Source organism: Myodes glareolus, chromosome 8, assembly GCF_982192425.1.
Source record: "Myodes glareolus chromosome 8, mMyoGla1.1, whole genome shotgun sequence".
Classification (NCBI taxonomy): domain Eukaryota; kingdom Metazoa; phylum Chordata; class Mammalia; order Rodentia; family Cricetidae; genus Myodes; species Myodes glareolus.
The window spans coordinates 5,073,122-5,092,514 of record NC_142033.1 but is presented as its reverse complement, the minus strand read 5'-3'; the positions used below and the strand labels follow the sequence as shown (position 1 = coordinate 5,092,514).

The window sequence follows — 19,393 nt, the reverse complement described above, 5'->3', positions numbered from 1 at the left end:
TGGGATTGGAATCCAGGGCCTTGCAGTAATAGCACATGGTCTTAATCAGTGAGCCATCTCTCTACCACAGCTGTATATTTTTTCCTATGTTTTTGTATAAGTATCTATATATGTAAATACAATGTAGAAAAGTGGATAATATCTCACACATATGTATGTTGGAGGAGGGTGCTGCTTGTTGATTCCTGGCTGCTTAGCCCCAAAATAATCACGCAGAAACTACATTAATTAAATCACTGTTTGGCCCATTAGCTCTAGCTCATTATTGGCTCACTCTTACATATTAATTTAACCCATTTCTACTAAGCTGTATGTCACCACAAGGTCGTGGCAACCCAGCAGATTTTTGGCATATCTGTCTCTGCCGGCAGCTCCATGGTGTCTCTCTGACTCTGCCTCATTTCTCCCAGCATTTATTTTAGTTTTCCTCGCCTAGCTCTGTTCTTTTGCCCTATCACAGCCCGAGACAGTTTCTTTATTCATTAACCAATAAAAGCAACACACAGACAGAAGGATCCCCCACACCATTTGTACATGTGAAAAAGCACTAAAATGTATAAAATGTCTTATGCTGAGGTTTGTTTACAATATGTAATATAAGATGTTATTTTAAATATGTGCACATATTCATTTGTGAATCATGGATAGGCTTCACCCCAGATTAATTGTTCAGAATTTGCATACTTTTTACTCCCCCCACATATACTCATAAAGACACACAGACATGCACACTCATTCACACATGCACATATATGCACATACACTCTCTCACACACATAGACTTTCAAAAATAAGCACTGACAACGATTAGACATTATTTATCAGAGATTTATTATTCAGAACCAGTCATCAGGCTGTGGAATGGTTATGGGAAATGTGCTTATCTTACAAATCAGACAACCTGAATTTGATCCTCAAAGTTCACAGTGACCGAGAGAATCACTCCAGAAAGATGTCCTTCAACTCCACATGCACACCACGGCACACGCACACCATGGCACACGCACACTATGGCACATATACGGGGTGTCTCTGCAGACCCCACTGAAGAATTAAGCCAGCCACATGTGACTGGCTCTGGCTGAGGAGGGGAAGTGCGTTGCTTGCCACCCAGCCCCTGGGATCTGGAGACAATCAGATGCAGCCAGGAGTCGAGTCAAGCAGGAACTCATTTATTGTCTTACTACATGCAGCTTATAAAGCAAAACCCCACAAGTCCCAGAAGAAGTGGAAGGGAAATTAGCCAATCCCATCAGCAGTCATATCTGCATCGGCTGAGGCTCCCATAGTTCCTAATGGGGATTACGAGGGCATCAGGAACTTTATGTCACCTTACCCCATCTCTAACACCAAACATTTTCTTCTTTTTTATTATTTATTTATTTATTTATTTATTTATAAAAATTTCCACTTCCTCCCCTCCTCCCAATACCCTCCCACTTCCCCCACTCCCTCTCCTCCTCCCTCTCCAGTCCTAAGAGCAGTCAGGGCTTCCTGCCCTGTGGGAAGTTCAAGTTCCTCCCCCCTCCCTCCAGGTATAGGAAGGTGAGCATTCAAACAGATTGGATCCCAAAAAGCCATTACTTGCAGACGAAAAAAGACCCAGTGCCATTGTCAATGGCTTCACAGTCAGCCCCCATGTCAGTCACATTCAGAGAATCCGGTTTGATCACATGCTCGTTCAGTCCCAGTCCAACTGGCCTTGGTAAACTCTCATTAGATCCATCCCCTTGTATCAGTGGGTGATGGCACCCCTCACGGTCCTGACTTCCTTTTTCATGTTCTCCTTCCTTCTGCTCCTCATTTGGACCTTGGGGGCTCAGTCCAGTGCTCCAATGTGGGTCTCCATCTCTATCTCCATCCATCGTTGGATGAAGGTTCCTTCTGATCCTGCCTTCCTTGCTCATGTTCTCCCTCCATCTGCTTCTCATTTGGACCTAGGGTGTTAAGTCCAGTGTTCCAATGTGTGTCTCTGTCTCTATCTCCATCCATCACCAGATGAAGGTTCTATGGTGATATGTAAAATATTCATCAGTATGGTTATGGGCCAAGGCCAGTTCAGACACCCTCTCCTCTGCTGCCCAGGGAACAATCTGGGAACCTCTCCTTGGGCCTGGGAACCCCTCCAGAGTCAAGTCTCTTGCAAACCCTAAAATGGCTCCCTTAGTTAAGATATATACCTCCCTGCTCTCATATGCATCCTTCCCCCCTCGCCCCCATCCCATTCCCCCAAGTCAATCCCAATCCTCCCCCTCTCCCTTCTCTCTAACCATCTCCCCTTACTTCCACCCTCCCACCCCCTGTGCACCCAAGTTTGTCTGGCAATCTTGTCTACTTCCAATATCCAGGAGGATAACTATATTTTCTTTAGGTTCACCTTCTTATTTAGCTTCTCTAGGATCACGAATAATAGGCTCAAAGACCTTTAATTAAGGCTAGAATCCACTTATGAGTGAGTACATACCATATTCCTCTATTTGGGTCTGGGTTACTTCACTCAGTAAAGCGTTTTCTATTTCCATCCATTTGCATGCAAAATTCAAGATGTCATTGTTTTTTACCGCTGAGTAAAACTCTAATGTGTATATGTTCCACACCTTCTTTAACCATTCTTCTATTGAGGGGCACCTAGGTTGTTTCCATGTTCTGGCTATTACAAATAGTACAGCTATGAACATAGTTGAACAAATGCTTTTGTGGTATGATAGGGCATCTCTTGGGTATATTCCCAAGAATGGAATTGCTGGGTCCTGAGGGAGGTTGACTCCCAGTTTCCTGAGAAACCGCCACACTGATTTCCACAGTGGCTGCACAAGTTTGCATTCCCACCATCAATGGATGAGTGTTCCCCTCATTCCACATCCTCTCCAGCATAGGCTATCATTGGTGCACCAAATATTTTCTTAAAATTAAGTCAGATCTCCTCCTCCCTTGCTCCTCTTCAGTGCCATCTTGGCTGGGAGTATTCTTCACAGGCTTTGCAATGTCGCTGTTGTTGAATTTTGTGCCCTTTTCTAACTGTTACACTTTTGGCATAGCTGTCATACTGTTGGCTTAGCTCTTATGCTTTTGGCGCCAAATACACCTTTTTCCAAATGTCACTATTTTGCACTAACTTTGGCCTCTCCAGCCTGCTATATGCTCATACTCGATTCAGCCCACACACATGCACAGCATGGCACATGCACATCACGGCACGTATACACCACAGCACATGCACACCACGGCACATGCCCACCACAGCACATGCCCACCACGGCACATGCCCACCACGGCACATGCACACCACGGCACATGCACACCACGGCACATGCACACCGCGGCACATGCACACCACGGCACATGCACACCATGGCACATGCACACCACGGCACATGCACACCATGGCAACCATACACACAAATGCATTTTGTATACCATGATAGTAATAACACTAACTTTGTAAACAAAATTAGGCACGAAACCCAGTTCCCCAAATTCTAACTTGTGTCCTTGTTACTATTATAAAACACATGATTCTGTGTGACTCAGCATTAGCTCCATAAAGATTACAAATCAGCTTGTGGAACCCATCTCCTTTCTCCATAGCAGTTACCTGGCGATTTCCTATGGAAAACTAAAGTTGAAGGCATCATCCTATCCTCCAGATATTAAAACCACTGCATGGGTGTTTAACCCTTGCCTTAGTTAGATTTTTAGCACTGTGACAAACACTATGACTAGAATCAACTTGTGTAGGAAAGGGTTTGTTTCATCTTTAAGAAGAGAAGTCAGGGCGGGAACTCAGGGCAGGAACCTGGGGGCAGGGAGTGAAGCAGAGTCCATGGAGGATGCTGCTTACTGGGTCCTAATGGCTTCCCCAGCCTGCCTTCTTATAGAACCCAGGACCACCTACCCAGGGGTGGTAGTTGTCTAAGACCTCCCACATAAATAATCCATCAAGAAAATGTCCCCACAGGATTGCCTACCTGTCAATCTAATGGAAGCATTTTCGTAGTGAGGTTCCCTCTTCTCAAAGAACTCTAGGTTGTGTTAAATTTACAAAAAACCAACTGACACAGTCCTGATCTCAATTTTATTACTAATGCTGTTATAATAAACACAGAGGAAAATGGACATGAATGTGTTCTATTGCTGATTCTCCTGTGAAAAATGCAATAAAATTTGTGCCACTTGTGTAGTCTGTACTTTTCCATATCAGGATCCTGTACATTGCTCTTAATCTTATATAGAGGAGAGCATGTGTTATATGTAAAGATATTTTGTGACAAGAATAAAAATTAAGTGATATGATGAGGCTGTCGAGAGGCTCATTGGTTAAGAGCACATGCTGCTCCTCCAAAGTCCCCAAATATTGTTCCCAGCATCCACATGATCAGGTCACAGTTAGAGACGCAGAGAAGTTGGGTGGCCGTGAAACTGTTACTAATATTGTTGATTATTAAAGCATTGTTTGAAATATTTACAATTTTCTTGATATAGATAGATGAACTGACCATACTTTTTTTTATTCAAAGGAGTTGACACAGATGTGAAGGGTTTCTTCATGATGATATTTACCATCATGATGTTGACTTGCTCTGTCAGTTCCCTGCTGCTGTCTCTAGGGGCAGGGCAGATTGCAAAGGGTGTACCAACAACCTTCCTTGCGACCATCTACTTTGTGCCCACGCTGGTGAGTGTGAATTGTGTTTTTCTGAGAGGAAGAATTTCCTTATGTTCTTTCTTGCACATGTAACCTGTTTGACTCCTCAGGACTTTGGATAGAGGCCTTATGCTCAATCTTATTACGGTCTGTAGGAGAGAAGGAACTGCCTTTCCTCCTAGGTTTTATGGTTACTGCTCTACTGTCAGTCCTATAAAGGGAGAAGCCACAGAGCCACCTGAGACAGATATGTTGAAAGTTTGCTGGTAACCTCGTGTAGAACTTCATAGATTAATGGAGATAGGTTGAATTAATATGTAAAATTCTAGCTGTTAAGAAGTTAGAGCTAATAGGCCAAGCAGTGATTTAATTAATACAATTTCTGTATGATTATTTCGGTGCTGGGCAGCCAGGACAAACAAGCAGCCTCCCACAACATGGTAGGCATGATGTTTCTTGTGAGCTTTTACCAGAAATTTCTTGGAATCATATTACAAAACTGAAGAAATTGGTGTGATTGGCTGATTCCCCAACAACAAGACAGATTGTTGCCTTCCCTTAATGTCAGTGTGAGAGACTTGCCTGCTCTTTTAATCATAGCAGAGGAGATTTGTTTATTCATTGTCTCTAACAGGAAAGCCTAGTTCATGGTTGTATTTTATTCCTTACTCTTTGCTCTTTTGGGCACCCACCACCCAGCTCCCAAATAAATCACATTGAATCTTATTATTACTTATAAATGCCTAGCCTTAGTTTCATGTGTCTCTAGCCATTATTTCTTTACTTAAATTATCCTATCTACCTTTTGCCTCTGGGCCTTTTCCTTTTCTTTGTTTGTTTATTTTTATTAAAAAATTATTTTACATACCAATTCCAGTTTCCATTCCATTCCCTCATCCAGCTCCTCCTACTCTCCCCTAACTCCACCCTCATCCACTCCTTAGAGAGGGTATGCCCTCCCACGGGGAGTCAACAAAGACTGGTACATCACTTTGAGGCAGGACCAGGTTGTCCCCCTATATATAGGATGAGGAAGGTATTCCTCCAAAAAGAATGTGCTCCACACTGGACTGAGCCCCCAAGGTCCAAATGAGGAACAGAAGGAGAGAGAACATGAACAAGGAAGTCAGGATCAGAGGGAACCTTCATCCGACAATGGATGGAGATTGAGACAGAGAACCACATTGGAGCACTGACTGAGCCCCCAGGGTCCAAATGAGGAGCAGAGGAGGGAGAACATGAACAAGGAAATCAGGACAGTGAGGGGTGAGCTCACCCACTGATACAAGGGGACTGATCGAATGAGAGCTCACCAAGGCCAGCTGGACTGGGACTGAACGAGCATGTGATCAAACCGGATTCTCTGAATGTGGCTGACACAGGGACTGTCTGAGAAGCCATTGATAATGGCACTGGGTCTTGTTTCCTCTGCATGTACTGGCTTTTTGGGATCCTAGTCTGTTTGAATGCTCACCTTCCTAGACCTGGAGGGAGGGGGGAGGAACTTGAACTTCCCACAGGGCAGAAACCCTGACTGCTCTTAGGACTGGAGAGGGAGGAGGAGAGGGAGTGGGGGGAGTGGGAGGGTACTGGGAGGAGGGGAGTACATGGAAATTTTTATAAATTAATAAAAAAAAGATTTGATCTTAAATGATCACTTTTCTATTAAGTTATGTTGTAGTGACAAGAGTGAATTAAAGAATCTTTAAGAGACAAAATATATTATATATACATACATATACATATATACACATTTATATGTATTTTGCATGTATATAATCAATAAATTAATAGTAACATTTTGACAAAAAAAAAAAAAGAATGTGCTCCAAAAAGTCAGTTCAAGCACTAGGTCCAAATGCTGGTCCCACTGATAATGGTCCCACAGACTGCCCAAGCCACACGACTGTCACCCACATTCTGAGAACTTAGTTTGGTTCCATGCAGGTTCCCCAGGTGCCACTTAGGGATCAGTGAGCTCCCATTAGCTCAGATCAGCTGTTTCTGTGGCTTTCCTTAGGTTTTCTCACTTCTGTGTATCTTACTCTACTCTTACTCCATGAGTGGCAGTGTGAATCGGTGGCTGTGTAGCTGGGAAGCTGGCCCCTAGCATCCTCCTCTCCTCTTTTCTTGTTCCTCCATCCTCTCTGATTTCTCCTCCCAGTTATTCTCTCTGCTTGCCAGCCCTGCCTATCCTTTCCTGCCACATTATTGGCCCTTCAGCTCTTTATTAGACCAATCAGGTGTGTAGACAGGCAAAGTATTTCAACTTGACAAAGTTAATCAAATGCAATATAAAAAGAATGTGTCATATCTTTGCATTATTAACAAATGTTCCAGAGCATAAACATATGTAAAACATCTTAAAATAATATTCTACAAGACTGATCGATGTAATTGTTCAACAGTAGAAGTCTATCTTGGGGCTCACTTGTTTTCTGAAAAGTGTTAGGAATAGTGGAAGATTCCAGATTCCTCATCACTCTCTAGTATTACCACACTACTAATCAAATTTCTGTAATTCGCTGTCCAATCTTAGTCTTTTATGAACATGGGTTACACATGATGGTGTCATTGGAGAGACTGTGAGACCATTGAGAGGTGGAGAATTGGTGGGGAAAGTCTGTTGCAGTACAGGAGAGTCTTTGGGTGTTCATAGTCCTGTCCCCCCCTTCCTCTTTCCTCTCTGCTTTATACTGTCGCATGAAAAAATGAGCACTCAGCTTCCTCTCTGAACTCCTTGCCTGCTGCCTGCTGCTATGCCTCCTTGTCAAATGGCCTCTTATCACTCTGGAAAGTCAAGGCCATGTATCTCTCTCTTCTACAAGCGACCTTAATCATGGTGTTGTGTCTCAGCAACAGGGAAGTAACTGCTACATTTCCTGTCGCTCTCGCCATTCTCCCCTCCCTGTCTCATTTCTTTGTTTAGATTTTGTAAACCACTGGGTCTACTTAGCTGTGCCCATACGTGCCTGTGTGGACGGCCATCTACTGGCACATGGGTAGGTTCTCAGGGCCCACATCCTTAAAAAAACAACTGGCTCTCCATTTCCCATCAGTCATCACTGCCAATAGCTCCTCATGTAAGGGAAGGAGTTCATGGCCTCCTCTCCCCCTCCACGCAGGATTTTGTCTGTGTTAATCTTGTACAGGTGATGCCCATGCGGTCACAGCTGCTCAGCACTCATATGTGTCACTGTCCTGCTGTGACAGAAAACACTGTCTTGTAGTTGTTCACTGCCTCTGGCTCTTACAGTCTCTCTAGCCTCTCTTCATCATGATCCTTGATCCTTGGGAGGGGATGTGATGTTCAGATGTCCCATTCAGGGCTGGATCTTCTGTCATCTCTCTTCTCTGTATATCGACCTGTGGTGGGTCTGTCTTAATCACTGTCTCCTGAAAAAGGAGGCATGTCTGAAGAAGGTCTGAGATGTACTAATCTGTGGTAGTCACAACAACTCATTAGAAGTCTGTGTGATACTGTATTCTTTTAGAACATTAACAGTAGATTCTCCCCTGGCACTTATGACAACACTAGACACAGCATCAGACAGGATTTCCATCTCATAGAGCAGGCCATAAATACAATCAGAAAATGAATGGTTGGTTAGTAGTCTGTCTGGTGTTTCCCATGTGTTTCTTTATCCCAAGAAAATGAAAAGCAGAAAAAAACCCAGGTGGGATCACCACTGTCCCTGAGCATACTCGGAACTTCACAAGGATTCTCCTGATATCCGTACCCTGTATTTCAGCATTCCTAGCTCATTGCCCATAGTGACAGCACCCAGTCAAATGGAAGTCACTACATATAAGAGACAAAGAAAAACTAATAGAAAGTTCTGCCCTATCATGTTAAGAATTAGACTCAGAGTACTCTGCAAAGCATGCTGGACTAGACTGTAGATTAGTTTTTGTAAAGGAAGCCTTGGCATTCTGGTTTTTAGACCTAAAACCCTCTGCCTTCTTTGGGCACTCTTATTGGGGTACAATAATGGTGTTTTTTATCTGTTTCATTGTTGGGGCACTGGACTCTCAGAGTATGTTACAGTAGACAAACATGGCTCTTGTGGACAAGATGATCTATAGAGATTGGCTCTGCTGCCATCTCAGAGCATGGACCCTAAAACATAGGAGAAACAGCAAGACTCAGGAACCATTTCCATGAGCTCTGCCCATTGTTGATTTTGATCATACTACCTCAGAGTATAGAAGGGAAACCGAGACATCTTGTTGCCCAGAACTGCCTGAGCATTGTTACAGATTTAAAATGAAATGCAATTCTACAGTGTCTCCAGTGTGTAGGGTGGAGGGTTAAAGATTACAGAATGTATCCATATACTTAAGATGGGTAAACCTGTGTGACCCCTCCCCTTTTCCCTTCTTATGTGTGATTATATATTTAAGGGGGAGGATACAGGTGCACAACAGAGTAAGTTTTTCCAGGAGAATATGTGGGGGAATTTCAAAAGGAATACATCAGATATTACAATATTAAACTGTCTCCTGGAAGTCTCCCTAAATTCTATGAAGTAGACTGACCTTTGTTGGGTCAGGAACCCAGAGAAAATCCCACAAATACCAAATAAATAAATAAACAAACTAAAAGAGAACTTTAATACACAGTGGTAGGAGTGTACCACCTCCTCAGATGGGTAGAGCCTTCTCCCTTCCTCATGCTGATGCTGGTGTGATTTCTCCCTTCCTCATGCTGATGCTGGTGTGATGACTACTATCTTAGAGTAACTCAGAACTACACATTTGTTTAAGATTAAAGTCATTCTCAGAAGGACTGCAAACCTGTCCTCATATGAATGTTACCTATCTCCTGTCTTAAGGAGTCCACAGGCCTTCCCCCCAGGAAATGAAGTCATTTTCACATCAATTGTGTTGCAGGTCGCTTCTTCACTTTGCTTTCTCTTAGTTTGCAAAGTTTTCACCTAGACTACTTTGTTAAAATTTCCAGTTCATGGTTTCCTGCTGGGGAACCAAATACCGATAGAAATCTGAAAAAAAAAAAAAAAAAACAAAACAGAAAGAAGTTAATACAGACCTGGGAGTCCCCTTTCCTGTGTTGTTAACCAAGAGCACAGTTGAGAAGGTGAAGGAGGTGGGACACATTACATCTAAGTGAGAGACTGCTGACATCATTGTCCAGAGGATATGGACAGGCTTAGTACAAAGAAAACCTTTCACATTATTTTGAACACGATCATAAAAACTTTTTAATGTAAGTAAAACACCTTTAACAACAGTTTGTTTTGTTGAGTGCCTAGTCTTAACCTTACCTAAGGAAACAAAATAAACAAAACCAAACAAACAAAGAAAAAAAACAGAAAACTTTCTCTGCAGGACAAGTACTTGTGTCCCAAAGTGTCCCATTTGGATCATCCAGGCAGTCTTTAAAAATAATTCTCAAAAGGAACCTACAATCTCTCATAACCTAAAGGGCATGGAGTTGGTAGAGTTACTCTCTTTTTACCTTTCATAAATGTCTTATAAAACTGATGTTGAGACTGAATACTTGGGTAAACTGTACAGCGCATGTACCCAAGAAGTGACAGCTACATGTGTGAGGCAGGACATCCCCAGGGTCAAGGATCCCTTTCCTTTGAGTGGGACCCAGGTCCTACCTGAGCAAATGGCATGTTGTCCTCTTTAATAGAACACATGGGGTATTCAAGTTTGCTAGAGTCTATTGTTCTTGTTCGCAGATGTGCAGACAAGCCCACTGAAAGCCTCTAATCAACAGAAAGGATGAATTATTCCTCAAACAACAGGGGGATGGATTCTCTCTCCAATGGGTGCTTATTCCTCTGAGAGTTTCATTGTTGATGTGAAGGATTGTTCCTCTAACCTGGGTCTTTTTTGTTTCCATGTGAAATTCAATATTTTTTCTAATTCTGTGAATTGCATTAAAATTCTGATGGGTATTACATTGAATCTATTGATTGCTTTTGGTAGAATGGATAGTTTCATAATTTTTATTCTAGGAAATATAATCATGGGAGGTCTATCTCTCATGTTTTTTCCTCTTTCTTTTTTTTCAGTGTCTTAACCTTCTTATTGTACAAGTATTTGATTTGGTTAGATTTATTCCAAGATTCCTCTCCTTCCACTTTTTTGGGGTTTTTTGAATGACACTGTTTCTCTCATTTCGTTCCTAGTATATCTGTAATTTGTACTTGGAAAAACTCCTGACTTCTTATGTTTGTCATGCTGTTTTATCACAGCCTTAGGAAAGGACCTAAGACAACTGGTTATTGTATAAAGTTGCTACATGTGACCTCAGAACTAGTTAAGAAATCAACTGGTGTGTTTTCTGTATAACCATGTGGTCAGGTACAGTCCGTATGCATGCACACACCGCCATTGTTTGCATATTCTAGTGTAGCCAAGCCTGCATAGGGCAAGTCTTATGTGAGCTTCACAGCTGTCCCTTGTTCATCCCAGTTCTTCATTCATAGCATCTGCATAAACTGGGTGTTATAAAGGACCTAAAAGGGATTTCTAAATATGTACGACGGGTGCATTTAAAGTTTACAGAATGTTAATGGATTGCATGCCATTTTAAAGATTACGTAATATCTGTAAGTTTGGCTCCTGCAGAGTGGGGGTGACTAGTTATCCTTTAAAACCCGCATGGTGTCTTAGCTTTGCAAAGAGGGAGAAATTCTGTTTAGAGTTTACTGAAAGAATGTTTTAAAGAACTGGTCTGAGCAGTAAGAGTTGGAAGGTCGAAGGGGTCTTGAAGAGGAAGGATCTTGTCTTGAAATCTTAGTTCCTGTACTGGTGCTAATTTGTGGTTTTGTCCTTTGTAGTTTACTTTAGGTCTGTCAGTATTTTTCATAAACGGCATACAGGGCCTCTCATGGATTAAGTACTTGAGCATTCCACATTATGGATTTACAGTAAGTTGTCCTGTCTGTCACTGTACTTGGGTTCTCTAACTGTAGCAACTAAAACGATTCCCAAAAAAAGTCCTTTCCTCAGCTGTAATCTCTAGTCAGCTGCTGCCCAGGAATTTCCTTCCAGGAGCAAAAGGTGAGAACTTTCCTATTGATTTTAGCAGAAGGTCACTGAGTCATCTCGGTTTTCCCCAGTCACGTGCTATTTGAGGGAAATAAAGAGTGATAAGAATCCCAGGGTAAAGGAGAGAGATAGATGATATGATGAGAAGCAAACAGTTGTGATTCTTCCCAATAAGGAAGTAAGGAAAGGATCAGGACTAAAATACATAATTTATATCAGGAAAATAAAAGACACAGAAACCATGGGATACCCAGAGCTATGCTGGTTTGCTAAGCTTTCTCTGGAGGAAAGTGTGTCGTAATAGACGTTCTCATTCTAATAATCGCAACTGGATTTGATGAAAACAAGCAAGATAATACTGTTACTATAAATCAGTAGTATTGTTTTAAATATACTGTTTACAGGGTAACAGACATGGAGAGAAGGAGGAGCCTGGAGTAGCCTAGTTAGAGAGTCCACATCTTAGTAGTTGGGAAACCCCATCATTTCACTTCTAAACCTCCAAGTGTGGGGGAAGGGACTGCTTTGCTGAGCAGAATGAACTTGGTGAGAATATTTTTGTTTAAAAATATTCCTGCGAAAGATAAATATGTTTAAAAATTACAGTCAATATTGAACTTGAAATAATAGCTGTGTTTATTCTTTGGAAATTCATAAAAATATTAAACTATTGTCTTTCCCTGTTTCTGTTTGTGTTGCAGGCTTTTCTGCACAATGATCTCCTGGGAAAAAATTTCTGTTCCGATAACAAAACAGCAGAATTCAGTAGATGTCAGAACTCTGTAATGTAAGCTTGAGTTTAGTGCCACAATGGGACACAGAATACTACTAGATTTAGAGGGGAAACCCTGCTTTAGGGATTAACTGTCCTCTGCCCGTTCTCCAGAGTGAGTCATGCTAGACAATGCACAGGTGGCTGTGTTTCCATTCTACTACTCCAAGGTGTAGACAATTTTCAGAGAGGGTTCTTTAGGGCCTTTAAAAAATGGTTTTGGTGTCTTGATTGTGGATTTGAGTTGTTTCAGGACCTTTGAGTTTGACATGGCTGCTCTGATAGTTTACAATGTCATACAGTTTCCACGTGTATAGACTATGGTACCTGTGAGCAGAGCCCGAGAATATCAGTAAAACAAAGATAAAAGTGAGTGAAGTTTGTCTGCCTGATTTCAGGGTATTTCCTCTGCCCCACGCTCTGGAAGACCTTAAGAAATCAAAGGGTGGTGCACCTCCCTCCCTCTCTCCCTCTCTCCCTCTCTCCCTCTGTCTCTCTGTCTCTCTCTCTCTCTCTCTCTCTCTCTCTCTCTCTCTCTCGCCCTCTCCCTCTTTCTCTCTCCCTCCCTCTGTGTATGTGTGTGAGAGAGACTGTGTGTGACTGTGTGTATGTGCAAAATGTCCTATCAGAAGGCTTGTCCTGCAATGGAAAAAATATACATTTTACTATGTCGCAAGGAAATATCATTTTTGCCTAATGCCTTGAAAATACCTTGCTTTCTATAATTATTCTCATTAATTTGATATTGATATAATGAGAGAGGAAGATGGTGATATGTTAAATCTTTCACAGATGTTCAAAATAATAATGAATTTGTATTTGAACTAGTGATAAGAAAACAAGTGTTGAGGATATCTTTTGTTCCACATCTTCTTTCTCCTGGTGTGGTCTGGTATCTTTCTAACAGAAATTCCTAACCAGTTTCTGGTCAGGAGGGCTTGGATGGGTAAAGTGAAACAAGAAGAGCCATCCACAGACTTCATATCCATAAAAGGATCTTCTTCCCAAGAGGAAGGAGAAATCTGCCCTTTCCATGCATTTGGGAAATGTTAAATTCTATGAGATACAAGGGAATGGAGACACACAGGAATGGAGACACAGAGATGGAGACACACAGAGATGAAGACATACAGAGATAGAGATAAAGAGGGATGGAGACACTCAAGGATAGAAACACAGGGGTGGACACACACAGAGATGGAGACACACAAAGGTGAAGAAACACAGGGATGGAGACACACAGAGACTGAGACATACAGTGATAGGGATACACACCAGTATTGTAGTGTATCCAGAACTTTTACCAGCAGGTGCTTTTCTAAACTGTGTCTGGGTCCCTGCATCCTGCTGTGCTGCAGCTGCTCCCCAGGCTCCTGGGGATGTTCCATAGATGAGCATCCATGGTTGTCACTGCTTTCTTAGTAAATGAACTGACAGCAGTTGACTGACCCCTCTCAGAAACTCTTTTTCTCCTCTGGTCCTCATTCTAGAAATTGACACTGCGTTCTTTTGCCAGACTGTGCGCTGAGTCAGCAGAATTACACAAAGCTTTGGTCTCTTAGAGTGTTTATGTGTGTGATTAAGCTGAGGTTTTCTGCTTTGGGAGAAACAAGTCCTTCATCTGTGCCTTTGTCCTTTGAAGAGAGAACAGCAAGGTAGATTTAGAAATGAATGATACAGTTAAGTCTACAAAGTTGGATCTTAGTGTGACTCTCTGACCTCATCCATGTTTACTAAGCCTACTTCTTCTGTGCTTTTAAATAGATGTGATAGCTGTGCTTCTTCAGATGGTTTTTGAAATTAGCAAAGGGTCCTCATTCAAGTAGTTTAGATTAGCATAACATATAAAAAATTGCAAGTACATCTGTACTACTATCAACTAAATATAAAGATGAAGTTTTTAATGATGTGCTGAGACAGTTTTTAAAAGGAAGGAGCAGTGAATGTACTGAGTAAGCTTTGACATTATTTTGTGTGTGTTGGGTTACAGATGCACTGGAGAAGAATACTTGGCAATCCAGGACATTGAACTCTCATCGTGGGGCTTCTGGGAGAATCACGTGGCCTTAGTCTGTATAACAATTATCCTCTTCTCAAGTAACTATGTGGGGTTAGTAGCTTTTATGAAAATCAGACATTTTTTAAGACGGTATTGCACTTTCATTGAATTAATCTGGCCTTAAAAAAAAATTAAAACTTTACCGATGTGTGACCATGTCTGAGGAACAGTAGGTAGCTCTTGAATTTCAGGAGTTTGGCCCACCAGAACTCAGGACACTGATGGGCGGATCATGGATAGGCAAGGCCCTAAGAACTCTGGCTTCAGAATGTCTCTGGCTACTGCTGTGCCTTTACATTTTTGCTGCTGCCATTTTTCTCTGGTATTTGCCATGGTGTGAAGGCGTGTGAAGGGATTCCCCCGTCTTAATGTTTTGTGATTATATAATGGAAATATCATGAACTATATATAAGGCAGTTGTACCTGTAGATTATAATGAAGGTGATTTCCTCATAAGCTGTATTGTGTAATTGAAGTAATGATTTTACAATAATAGTGGTAGTTCAAATAGAATTTTAATGATTATGGGTTTTTATCAAATGTAGAAAGCGATTTTGATAGATTTTACATAGGAAACAGTGTTGTCCACAGCCCTGATACAGCAGGGACTGGAGAGAATAGAAAATAGGAACAAGGGATTGTCATAAAACTAAAAGTTAAGAGTTTCTCTTAGGAACCATATAGACTATTGCTTAGGTTAATAAGTAAGGAAAACAATTGAGTCCCGGGAGTTGGCTCAAGTTTTTATTGATATTGGGAAATGTGTTCTCAGTTTTCAGTGTGCACCATTGCTGAAAGAAAGCTGTAAATAATTGACTTCACTTAACTAGGAAACAAAGAATCTTATGGTTAATTACCATATTGGGACAGGATTCTAAAATATGAAAAGTGAACCTAGTAGTCTGTTTTTCAGACAGTTATAAAAATTACTGCCTAGGTAAGTAGTTATGGCTGAAAGGCTCCTGGTCTATGAGAAGTCTAAAAGATAAATATTTAACTGTATGTGGAAGCTCGGGGATAATTTTTAACCTGTAACACATAAAATGTTTAATCATATAAAGGAAATGGGAATCATATTGTTTCTTACTTGGATTCATTGTAATCATTCAGTTAAAAATAAAATGTAACCACATTGTCATTTTTATATTATTTGAAATATTCTGCTGGGGTGTATAAGTTGTAAGGAAAAAATAGTGAGAATAAAGACAACAGGAAGTGGAAGAGAAGGTAGTCATCAGGATATAGTGAGAAGGTAGTCATCAGGATGTAGTGAGAAGGTAGTCATCAGGAAGTAGTGAGAAGGAAGTCATCAGGAAGTGGAGGAGAAGGTAGTCATTAGGATGTATGGTGTGGGAGAATTGTCTGTATTCTGTCAATCATATTTTAATAAAACGCTGATTGGCCAGGCAGGCAGTATAGGTGGGAAAGCCAGACAGGAAGTAGGGGTGGAGCAAAGAGACTGGGAGGATTCTGGGAAGCAGGAAGCTTCCTCTGCCACTCTTGCGCAGACCACCGAAGTAGCAACATGTAAGCTGACAGCTGAAAAAGGTACCAAGCCATATGACGAAAATAGATAAGAATAATGGGTTAATATAAGCTATAAGAGTTAACAAGAAGCCAGAGATAAGGGCCAATCAGTTTATAATCTTATGGAGTCCTGTGTGTGATTTTCCTTGGGACTTGCTGGCTGTGGGATACGGGGCGGGACAGAAACCCCAACAAGCTGGCCCTCATGTTACAAATGTAGAGGAGAAGGAAGTCATCAGGAAAGAGAAAGAAGGAAAACATCAGGGTAGAACAGCAGAAAAGAAAAAATATAGAGTAGAACGAGCAACAGAAAGAAGAATAAAATGAAGAACTAAGCTTTGATCCTTGTGTGCCCATTCTTCTGTTCAGTAGCTTGCATGCTCTGCATTTCCTCTTAGTTTCTCTGTCCTGCTGAAGGTTTTCCATTCATCAACATCCTCGCTGAGATCCTGACATTTTAGAGATGTGCGTGTTTGTGTGTTTCCCTTCCTTGCTGTCCACAAAGAGATAAGTTTTGTCCCAATTGCTAGCCTCTGAGAATTCAGGTTTACTTCTCAGGTAGAAAAGTCTATGGGGTGATTAGTCCTCTGACTCTGGGGAGTCCCTACAGTTCCTGAGCTGCTGAAAACTGGTCTCTACAGGAGCAAAACTTAATTTTTTGTTGCTGTTGTTGTTATGTAAATCCAGCCAAAAACCAGCAACTAGGATTTTAGGTTCTTTGGTATAACTTTTCTACACTTGTTTAAAGAGATTTGACTTCAAACTGTCTTCTGAATATTTTTACTTATACTTATGGGCACAGGCTACAGCCAGCATTACCCAGGTAAGATTCCCTCTGAAATGAACTGTGGTGAGTGCAGAGACTAATGACTGCTCAAGGTACTGACTCTTGAGTGCTTAACCCTAAATAGGGCACAAAAACCATCCCCTCTAATGTTCAGAACTGTATGGAAGACTATACAGAGTACAGGAACCCTAAGATGAGAAGACGGCTGGGAATACTATATTATGGGCATGACATACACAGCCCTTGCAACCATGATTTGTCTACAACACCTACAAACACCTGCACAAGACTGGATCCCTCATCCACAAAGTAAGGGTCAGGGAAGAACTCAAGAGCACCATACTCCATTCTGCTGAACTATAGCTACGGGTAGATTCTGATAAATAGGCAGTCATTGATTTCACACGTATACTCACAGGAGAACCAGCTAGGTTCCAGTGGACAGTCTAAAACTAAGGGTCACACAGAGAACCCTGGTTAAATTTTATGGGTCACAAGACAGAACACAAAGATAGGAATGTGGGAAAGAGAATTGTACAAAGGGTTGTATGAAGGGGTTGAAAGGGAGATAAGAAACGTGGGAATACATGGGGACTGATCTAATGAGAGCTCACCAAGGCCAGCTGGACTGGGACTGAACGAACATGTGATCAAACCGGATTCTCTGAATGTGGCTGACATGGGGGCTGACTGAGAAGCCATTGACAATGCCGCTGGGTCTTGTTTCGTCTGCATGTACTGGCTGTTTGGGATCCTAGTCTGTTTGGATGCTCACCTTCCTAGACCTGGAGGGAGGGGGGAGGAACTTGAACTTCCCACAGGGCAGGAAACCCTGATTTCTCTTAGGACTGGAGAGGGAGGAGGAGAGGGAGTGGGGAAAATGGGAGGGTATTGGGAGGAGGAGAGAAAGTGGATTTTTTTATAAATAAATAAATAAATAAATAAATATAAAAAAACAAAAAATAAAAAATAAAAAGATACAGAGAACAACAACAACAAAAAAAAGAAAGGTGGGAATGAGAGAGTATTGTTGAAATGCATTGTGTACATATATGGGATTGTCATATTTTTGAAATAAAAATTACAAGTATAAAAAAGTACATCTTGTGTAAAGTATCTAATGAATACTTTTTCTATTCAGTTTCCGTTATATTTTAAATAAGCAATGGTCAATTTTCTTTTAAATTAACAAAATAGTGACAAACTAAATTGTAAGGTAAAGGTACCAAGCACCAAGGTAATGTTTTTAAGTATTGCATGTTAGTTCATCTCACGGATAACAATTATGAGAGAAACCAATCAAATTCTTTATCTAGAAAAGGAGAATTTGTCCTAGAGAACCTTAGATTTTTACATTTTTACATCCTCATCTTCACAGTCAGTGCATATATCCACTAAATGAATCCATCATCGGGCATTATCTGGTTCATAAGACATTACAGATTCTTTAAAAGCATGGTTCTAAAATATGGTAAAAAAGCTGTGCTACTTCTAAAGTTAAAAAAGTCACTGAACTTGCTGAACTTGGTGTGGTGGTACAAACTGATAGTGTCATTTAATATGCCATGTCCTTCTGTATATTTGTTATTTTAATTGGTTGAAGAATAAAGCTATTTTGACCAATGGCTTAGCAGAGTAAAGCCAGGCAGGAAATCTGGAGTGGAGTGGAGAAAGATATTTAGCTCAATAATAGAATTAAAAAACATTCCTGATTCAACAATCAACTTTATGTGATATTCAGGTGGTCTTTGAAAAGAATCCAAATTCAGCCACCTTTTCCTTATTTCGGGCATGTTATTCATACAGATTTCTCCCCACCTTTCCAATTATGGATGGGTCATTTATGAACTATAAATACACCCAAAGGCTGCTTAAAAATATTGAGATAGCTCCTACAAAGAGATACCCATGGCTGTATTCACGCCTTCATATGACTTTCAACATGGTGATCCTAATCCCAGGTCACCAGGGAACCTAATACCTGAAAGCAAAAAATCAATCAATCAATCAATCAATCAATAAGTAAATAAGTAAATAAGAAAGAAAGAAAATCACTTTGTGCTTATAGAAGAGAAACTTAATTCTCAAAGACTCCTTCATATAGATTTAATAAACCATGGGGTCTTGTTACCTTTCCTACTGAGTACACACCCACTGCCTGCTTGTGACAGAAAGGGCCACTACAATGTCTACATTTACCTGTAATTTATAAAAACTTGTGACTGCCTATACTTCTCTGGTTGCTTCCTTATTGGGTAAAGGAAGAAGCAGGAACAGAAGCAGAAGTCAGCAGAAAATTGAAACTAAAATTAGGATTGAAACAGAAAATTCAAGCTCAGAAGTTATAGACAGGACAGAAAAATTAAAACAGTCTCCAAGGAAGAGAGAACAGTAAAGAGACATACTGAGGAAAAATTACCTATGAGTAAATTGTTTCTCCCTATATCCCCTTAGTTATTTTCCTTCACTGGCCTTAGCTAGGTTCTGAAGTGGTCTAAATGGCTGGACCATGAAGAATCCTGCTTACTTGGTACAGAGTTAATGAGGGAACTAGCTAAGCAGGTACACAAGTCT

The 19,393-nt window shown here is 41.1% G+C and overlaps 2 protein-coding genes across 5 annotated transcripts in view; both read left to right on the top strand.

The window, feature by feature from the left end:
* LOC125395880 (ATP-binding cassette sub-family G member 3-like) overlaps window positions 1–15,649 on the top strand; it is a 51,785-nt gene extending 36,136 nt beyond the window's left edge. For all 3 annotated transcript variants that reach the window (XM_087908808.1, XM_087908806.1, XM_087908807.1), the window contains exons 13-16: window positions 4,518–4,675; window positions 11,464–11,553; window positions 12,376–12,461; window positions 14,437–15,649. In XM_087908808.1, coding sequence (XP_087764934.1) covers window positions 4,518–4,675; window positions 11,464–11,553; window positions 12,376–12,461; window positions 14,437–14,629 — 527 coding nt within the window. In that variant the 3' untranslated portion in view covers window positions 14,630–15,649. The remainder of the gene's footprint in view (window positions 1–4,517; window positions 4,676–11,463; window positions 11,554–12,375; window positions 12,462–14,436) is intronic.
* LOC148121083 (ATP-binding cassette sub-family G member 3-like) overlaps window positions 1–19,393 on the top strand; it is a 113,624-nt gene that overhangs the window by 36,134 nt on the left and 58,097 nt on the right. The window lies entirely within an intron of this gene.